At 41.6% G+C, this 8,829-nt stretch overlaps 1 protein-coding gene across 2 annotated transcripts; it reads left to right on the top strand.

Annotated features, from left to right (window-relative positions):
* The first annotated feature begins 1,128 nt into the window (after positions 1-1,128).
* On the top strand, positions 1,129-8,514 carry LOC119267012. 2 transcript variants are annotated; one of them, XM_037548307.1, is made up of 17 exons: positions 1,129-1,409; positions 2,502-2,582; positions 3,633-3,713; positions 3,813-3,959; positions 4,048-4,175; positions 4,288-4,563; positions 4,973-5,112; positions 6,160-6,248; positions 6,534-6,611; positions 6,687-6,752; positions 6,826-6,891; positions 6,995-7,114; positions 7,204-7,331; positions 7,418-7,693; positions 7,821-7,951; positions 8,052-8,087; positions 8,174-8,514. In XM_037548307.1, exons 3-17 carry the CDS (start codon positions 3,641-3,643, stop codon positions 8,274-8,276), a joined length of 1,857 nt encoding a protein of 618 aa, XP_037404204.1. In that variant the 5' UTR covers positions 1,129-1,409; positions 2,502-2,582; positions 3,633-3,640; the 3' UTR covers positions 8,277-8,514. The 2 variants fall into 2 exon arrangements, with proteins under 2 accessions (XP_037404204.1, XP_037404203.1); XM_037548306.1 differs by lacking the exon at positions 2,502-2,582.
* Positions 8,515-8,829: the final 315 nt, after the last annotated feature.

Genomic DNA, 8,829 nt, shown 5'->3' with positions numbered 1-8,829 from the left:
CACAACTCGCCTGAGGCCGCATGGGAGGTCGGCCAGCGTGCGGCAAGGCCCACGGCAACCGGCCACAGCTCGGAGTCGGCCACCGCTCACGGCTGCCTCCGCCACGAGCGGCCATGGCTGGCCGCAGCCATGGCTGGCCGCAGCCATGGCCGGGGGCGGCCACAACCACGACCAACTACAGAACTGGATTGTTTTTTTGAAAAAAAAAACTATGGACCCGATTGCTTTTTCAGCCCGTTTATGTGTGGGCCCAACTAGTCAGAAACGTGTTTAAAAGAGCCAAAATCACGTTTTTTTCGACTTGGTAGTTTTTAGTCAAGGATTAGTGAGAAAATGATAGTTTTCGGCACAAATTTGTAAAGTGGTAATTTATAGGCACGGTTCCATGAATTGTGGTAGTTTTTCGTTAAATACTCGGGATATATACATTTAACTCGTTGAAACCTATCAATATGGGATCTAGTTTTGAAGATCTCGACACTAGAAATCCAATGGTGAAAATGATTATAGATTTGGACTCACGGTTTTTTCCGAATGGATATAGAAAAATAAAACTCACATGTTGCGACAAGTGGCACACTGCATGCGTGTCACTTATCGCAACCTGAAGAGATGAAAGTGATCTTTACAAAGAATACTTCTAGTGATTTCGGCATCTCCCCTGTCTCTTAGGCTGGAGTATTTCTAAGAACAAAGAAAAAAGGGAGGGAGGGGTACTGCCTCAGCCCATCCCACTTAATCTCGCTTAGGATCAATTCTTTTCCCAGCTTAAAAAATAAGTCGCTCCTGTTCAATTTTCTTTCATAAGCTGTCTTTTTTTTTTCATCGAGACTTCTAAGCTAGTTATAAAATAACTAATTAAAAAAGTCTCAATAAACTCAGAGGACGACTTAAACTGGGGAAAGACAACTTAATTTTTAAGCGGGCGATTTGATAATTTGCCACCCCTTACTTCCCCTTTCACAATTTGCCATCCATTGTTTCAATGACGGGCGGGCCCCACCTGTCATTTTTAGGGGGGGCAAATTATGAAAAGGGGAGGTAAGGGGTGGCAAATTATCAAATTTGCCTTTTTAAGCCGCCCAAAACATTGGCCCTTAATCACCTTACCGCACTGCATCCTCGTGTACACGGTCTTCCCGAAAAAGAAAAGAAGACAAACCATCGACGGCTCCGAGCTCTCGCGGGGATAGGGTTTGAGCCGCCGCCCCTCCGGCCTGCCCGCCGGCGGCGCGCTGCTCTTCCGGCCGCCGCTCTTCTCCCTCTTCGTTCGCCGCCCCTTTTCTCCCTCGCCGTTCGCCGCCCCTGAGCACCACGCGGCTCGCTGGATCATTCGCCGCCCCTGAGCAGCGCGCAGCTCACCGGACCGATTCGTGCCAGCCCCGCCGACCTGAGCTCCGCCTCTACAGGTATGACCTCCCCTCCATCGTCCTCTTCCCCTCCATCCATTCTTTCTCTATTTTGTTCAACTTGTTAGCCAAAGGATTCAGATCCTTGCCATGATTGATTGTTAGTCTCTGTACATGAAAGGATTCAGATGTGATGTGGGACGAGAGCTAGCAACAGATGCGAGAAACTGAATCTGATTTGTTGAATCGTGCTTGAACCCAAGCCATTTTAGGAAGTAGAAAATGGAATAAGTACAACACGGCAAGAAAGGATTCAGATTTGTTGCATCGTGCTTGAAACCTAAGCCATTTTCTAGTTACAAGACTATGGAATTCTCATTTATTTCTTTTACGTGTTTGCCTTAACTTCTGTTTTACAATAGCAAGTCAAAGTTAGTTCATTTACGATGTTTAGGCGTAGCAACTCGCTGTTCAATCTATTCAAGTTGCCTGTCCTGCATATTTAGGTACAATATATAGGGGATTATAAGGACACAAAAACAGTTGGAATCAATGGAAGTGGAGTTAAATTGACGAATCTAATTCATAATCTCTGTTACTCTTGTGAAGACATTTACTGTTTCTAAAGCGATGGCACAAGTGAGATTACGTCTTACCAATAAAAAGCCCTCAACAAGGAAATCTGGGCATGCCAATGATAGTCAAAGGAGCCGAATGTAGTCCAGTTACACTTAAAATAAAATCAAAGTAACACAGTTGACTGAATGTCTGCAACAATGCAAACATATTGCTACGCTATCTGGAATTAATATTGTGTCTACCTTTATCTAATGGTCCTGCATAATATCATAAATGATCTGAAGTTATCTCTAAAGCATGAAGAGCTCTGAAAACTGTTTGGGCCTGCAAAATGTAGAGAACTAGTATAAATTCCGTGTCACAATTTGTACATCAGATAATGTTTTGTGGTGGCCTGCACCTTTGTGACAAGAATGAGGTACTGTTATTGTTGCCGAACGCTCTGTACACGCACTAAGCACTTAAGCAAAGAAAGAACAAAGCCACAAAGTAAGGTATTTTCTGTGAGGTCCTTAATTTCATCGAAACCCAATGCAGATGCTTGTTCTACATATAGTTCTTCTTCTTTTGCAGATGCTTGTTACAGTTTTGAAAACCTGTCACTCTTTACTTCACTAGGACGTGATTGCCGCCAGCACCTACCCCGACCCCAAGGTCGTCGGCAGCATATTTTATCTCATTTCACATTGAACTATGTTTAGATCTATCATATTTACTACAATGTGGATGCTTGTTGCTTGTACCATGTAGCAGCCTAGCATTGTACCAGTGTATCATATTTACTACTAGTGTATCATATTTGCTTGTACCATGTAGCAGCCAAGCATTGTATCATATTTACTGCAGTGTGGATGCTTGTTGCTTATCACGGTCGCACCTACGTGGCCTCTAAGTCTGTGAGAAGGAACCAGTTATACATTTGTTTAGTGGAATCCCGCTTATGCCCCAGCTAATCCACCCAAGTTTTACTGGGTTGTTAGTTATCACTTATCACCCACCAAACTTTGGTCGGACTAAGTGGGCTGTGGTGGGACGCCCAGTTTCAGTCCCACCTGCAGCCTGACCTGTCTCGATCCGTTGCGGCTCTCTCTCCCATGCGACTAGGTTTCACCCTCGCCACCGTTCCTCTCCCCGCCCCTGCCCCTGATCACTTCTGCCGCCGACCACGTCTATTGAGCTCCTACCCAGCTGACCTACGTTGCTGGACCCGTCTATCCCGTGTCGGCGCCTCCTGTCTCGACCTCGTTCCTGTCTCGCCGTCGTCCGGCTCACCACTGACTAGCTTCTATATAAGAGGCCTTGGGCGGGTTGCCCTGTCTGAACGTATCCACATTCAACAAGCTAGTCTACCAACTTCTATAGTGTTTGTACTGCTAATGATGACTACAACAACAACAACAACAACAACAACAACAACAACAACAAAGCCTTTAGTCCAAACAAGCTGGGGTAGGCTAGAGGTGAAACCCATAAGATCTCGCAACCAACTCATGGTTCTGGCACATGGATAGCCAGCTTCCACGCAACCCTGTCCATGGCTAGTTCTCTGGTGATACTCCAGTCCTTCAGATCCCTCTTTACGGACTCCTCCATGTCAAGTTCGGTCTACCCCGATCTCTACAGTCCTTAAGATCCCTCTTTACGGACTCCTCCCATGTACTGCTAATGATGACTAAATATCTTAATTTCTTCTTTCTTCTCTAGGTAGAAAGATGCAGATCCAGCGAGGGGATGTTCAACCTGGAAGCTCGAATAGAAGACGCAAAAAAATGCGCATAAGTAGCGGTGAGGATTGATTTTAATTTTGCTACTTTCTTTTCTGCAAGTATGATTTGTACTATAGCACTCGAACAGAGCTGTGTTTAATAATGCTTCCTGAATTAGAAAATATGATTCGAGTCAATCCTCTCGAAGAGGAATTCGGCACCTCAAGTGATTCTGGTGAAGGTGTCTGGAGGCTACTCAGTGAAGAAGTCGCAGCACACATAGATGACAGTGTTGTGTCGCTTGCTTCATTCCATAAAGATAACGGTGATTATACAAGTTAGCTTTAATTGCAAATCTGTACCTGATCATTAGTTGCTTGTCATTGAAAATTTGAAATTACAATCTTGTGCAGCAAAGTCGGTTTATTTTGCGTGCACGGGCATAATTATTGAGAGCAATTCAACTATTACAAGTTTCTTGACTTCGTTAAGTTTGCTTAGATCTATTGATGATGATAGCAAGATCTTTCAAGACATGATGGTTGGTACTGCCAATTTTCTGTGCTTTGTTTGTTTCTTGCTGATTTGTGATGATGGTAATCATTCTGCAAACTGATGTGTATTCATTTTGTGGTGCTTTATTATTATTGCAGATTGAAGTGCGCCTTCCAAATAATCATCTTTCAATGGGATGGTTGGAATACTATGACTTAAAATACAATGTTGCTGTTATCAGCATCGCGCCCTTCCATGTTTTTCGCGCAGCATTTGTAGATCATCAGCGGCAATTTGAGTCTCATAGTGAAGTAGTTGCTGTTGGGCGTTGCTTCGACTCAGGCAAATTAATGGCCACAACTGCGATGTTGACTGACAATGGGAAGAGAATTTACCGCGAGGAGCTTGCGATCTCCACATGTGAAATTACTATGGTGCACCGCTGATTTCTCTCTTTACTTTTCTGCATGAAATAAATTAATAATATCATGCTATCAGTGGCCAGTGGTGGAGCTACATTGGGGCCAGCCATTGCTGTGGCCCGCCCAACATCTGGAAATTAATACAGTATACATATACTTGTGGGGCCTTAGAACATGAGACCACTGCTTATTTTGTTCTGTTTGGCCCGCCCAGGACTGGGCTTCAAGCTCCGCCACTGTTAGTGGCTACCACTATATGCATTGAACTACTCCCTCCGTACAAACTTGAGTCACTTATTTTGGGACGGAGGGAGTATGTCTCTTGGGGCACTAAATGTATGCCTTTTTTCGGTTATGCAAATCTTGTCCAGCATCACTAAATTTGTGTGCTTACCTGAGCGGCACTTTATTCTTTTGCTAGACTGGAGTTGGAGGGCCCCTTGTTGATTTTAACGGTGACTTTGTCGGGATGAACTTTTATTCTAAGGAAGAGACTCCGTTCCTACCAAGGAATAAAATTCTTGAGCTTCTGATGCATTTTAGGAGAACATCCCCGTGCTGGTATGTCTTCTATACTCATGAGACACAGAATCTCTGATTGGCTTAAATATATATGCTTCTTTGTCCACTGTTCTGCCCCTCTTTATCTTTCCCTATTCGAGCTTACTAGTTTGTATTCACTTGGAATGTACATGTTTAGGAAAAATGAAAATGATGGAAAGTTCAATCTAGATTGCACGTGGTATAATAGTGGTCTCTTGCTCTTTATGCCGCAGATAAATTTGTATCATACACTCTTAGGCTAATTTACTATAAGCATCACCTCTAGTCGCATTCTATGCTGGATAACAACAGGTGTAGTCTAACCAAAGCAATTTCTTGATAACCTTAGAGCATCTTGGCTCCTTGCTGTGAACTTATTGTTCATGCTGGAATTTCCAGGGAGCTGACCACACATCAAGAAACATAGGAAGTGAAGTACTTGACAATAATATTGCACATCAATAGCCGATGTGGATTTTTTTTTACTTCATACATGGCTGTACTAGAAACCATGTTAAATGCCAAACAATTTTGAAATGTATGTGTGTGTGTGCTAATATGATGGCTTATTAGCTGTTTTGATGCTTTTGTAGCTTATAATGGCATTTGGTAGGTGATCTTCACTTGAGAGCATCTGCCTTTATAACAAATTGGTCGTTTGCTCCATGTATAGCTGAACAAGTAGCAGAGTTACCTTAACACTTGCATCCATATCACCTGTCCTGTCAGGCCCATCATACAGTTGCCATGTACTTGATTAGGAATCTGGTGTCCATGTTGAACCTATTATACTTATTTAAATGGAAAGTAGTCAAGGTTCCTTCAGTATTGATATAGTATTTTCAACATTTTCTCTGTTGTTGAAATATTTAGTACCATCTGGGTTCTATCCCTATTTTTCCCCATCCTGCCACTGCTTAACACTTCAGATTTATATATTTTTGATAGTGATGCATGCCTATTATCTACTCCCTCCGTCCGAAAACAAACTCACTCCTTAAAGACAGTTAAAATTATGTTTTACTCTTGTGGATTTACTCATGAGTATATCATATTTTGCTGCAGGGACACAAGTAAGAAAAGAGGTAGTAAAACTGAAAGAGGCGCAAGCAAGGCACAAATGTCTCCTGAATCTCACAAGTCCGATTTAGAAGGTAAGGGAAAAAAACTCACTCCTTAAAGACAGTTAAAATTATGCACCATCAGCCAATCCATCATCATCAATGTTAACTTTTTATGATCATCTGTATAATCCATGCCAGCAGTACACATCTTTAGTTTTAAGCTTGTCTTTATTATGATACTATCATATTATTGTCTGTGCTAATTAGTTCATACTAAGTATATGGATATGCTATGTGAGAATACACACCTGAACTGATAGTTCTTTTTGGTGTTCCAAGTTATGCTTATTCCTTGTTTCATCTTTTCCATTTTAGGCAGCTCAAGGCAGGAGATGAAAAATAAAAACCAGAAACCTACCATATGTACTATATGTGACCCAGAACTTAATTCAGGTTGGGTCACTTTTAATATTACATGTTGATTATTGCTCACGCATCGTCACTAATTGCTTCACCCTTTGACACTAGGACTTGAGGATACATTACTAGAGAGTCTGCCTTCTATTCGCCGGTGGCCATATGACTGGGGTCTTGGTGAGTCATTGCTTTCAGTTTCCTTCATAATTATTCATACATTGGTCGTCAATCACTTTACCATGTTGTGCAGTATCTTTGGATGCTAGAAGAGATAAGTTTAGGTCCCGTGGTTACCCCTTACCAGTTTTGGAGGACAGTGAGTTATTTCGTTTCCTTTTGGTGATTACTTTATTTGATTGCACATTTGACTACTCTTTTCAGCCCTCCCTTAAACTATTATGCCATGTTTCTGTAACTAGATGGCAAGCGTCTGCGTTATAGTTTTGAGGAGGAGTTTAGTGAAGATATCTGGAACAAACTCTCAGAAAGAGCAGCTTCAAATATGTCCCGAGTTGTTGTAGCACTCGCTTCATTCAGTGGTAATCGTATTGGTTACAAGCTTATTACTTGTGGTGTATTTTTCTTCTGTTTCATCACTAACTGATGATCTTAATTATTACTTCCGTAGGAGAAGCGAGACTTTTTGCTTGCACAGGTGTATTCATAGACAGCAATGGGTTCACCACAAGAGTTCTAACCTCAGGAAGTTTGGTTAGAAGTAATGACGATGAAAGCAAGGTTGCTGATAACTTAAAGGTTGTTATTCTGCTAATAATTATTTAAATACCCTTTTTACTCTTTCATTTGAATACTGCTTTACTTGCACCATATCATTATTGCAGATTGAAGTGCACCTTCCAGATAAACGACATGTCACAGGGATTTTGCAACATTACGATCTGCATTATAATGTCGCTGTCATCATCATCGAAAAACTTCGCTGTACTCGGACAGCAATTATCAACAATAAGGTTGAAACTGGCACTCACTCGCCGGTATTAGCTATAGGGCGTGTCTATGAATCAGGCAAATTAATGGCAGCAAGTGGGATAGTGATCAACAAAGAAAGTAAACTCGATTGCAAAGATCTTAGGATCTCCACTTGTCAAATCATTAAGGTACGGTGTGTTAGTTTCTACTACATTTATTTGTTTGGTGGAAGTATGTGTAGTTTAATCAATCAACATATCTGTGTAACTTACAAGCATCATGTTCTTTCTACTGGTTACTTTTGTCTTGTGCTAGGCTGGGATTGGGGGCCCTCTTATTGATTCTGATGGGAACTTTATTGGCATGAACTTCTATGGCTTGGAAGAAACTCCCTACATGCCACGGGATACAATTGTGAAACTCTTGGGGAATTTTGATGCAAAAGGGTATGTTTTCTATCATCATCATCATCATCATCTTCAATAAATTTCGCCTCTTGTCTTACATATTAACTAGTTAAAACTATACCTTTTGGTTTATGTGTAGGACTGCTGATTTTACCAAAGTTCCCGCACCAAACAGGTTTTTAAAATATTATTATGCATTCAACAAGACCTTGATTCAGATATGCACTATTCATGGACTTACTTATGATTTCATCATAACAGATGGCCTGTGCCTAAGCCATATTGGTGCTATCCGGTGTGGCATGAACGGAAGGAAGGAACAGACTTGCTGGAATTTCTTGAACGAGAATTTCGCTATGACTAATGTGAATTTTATTGCCATGCCTATATTGTCAACCTGCTGACCGAGTCGCTTGTGAAGCTGATCATGTGCAGCAAGCATCAGTCGAGTTGCTCTGTAAATTTGAATCCCTTTACTGGGCACTTTAATGTAGTATATGTTGTGCCAGCTAGTCAAGGCACTTACACAAAGACCTCTTGTTGCTTTATGTGTTAAACCACATGTAATCTATAAGGTGGAACCGTGCATCCCATTAGCCAAATCACTAGTTGCCGGCTTCTAGTAAATCAACATTTGGTGAAAAAAAGTTAAAACCAAAAGAATTATCGCCTTTGTGCATCATGTGTCTTTTTAATTATAAAAAATGTAAATGGGGCTCGACCTGAATTGAATCCTGGTCGCGAGGGGAAGCAAAGGCATAGCTAACCAATAAGCCTGCTTCCAGTTAATGGTTAGTAGTAGGATCGCGACCTCCTAGGGGCGATCAGAGCAGGTTTTCTCCGTTTTCTTTCCCTTTTCTTCTCAGATTTTTTTTCCATTTTTTTGGTTTTTTCTTTGTTTCTTTTTATTCATTCCA

This window comes from Triticum dicoccoides, chromosome 3A (assembly GCF_002162155.2).
Source record: "Triticum dicoccoides isolate Atlit2015 ecotype Zavitan chromosome 3A, WEW_v2.0, whole genome shotgun sequence".
In the NCBI taxonomy this organism is placed as follows: Eukaryota; Viridiplantae; Streptophyta; class Magnoliopsida; order Poales; family Poaceae; genus Triticum; species Triticum dicoccoides.
Note: the sequence above shows the minus strand (reverse complement) of the source record. Positions and strands in the feature narration are given on the sequence as shown.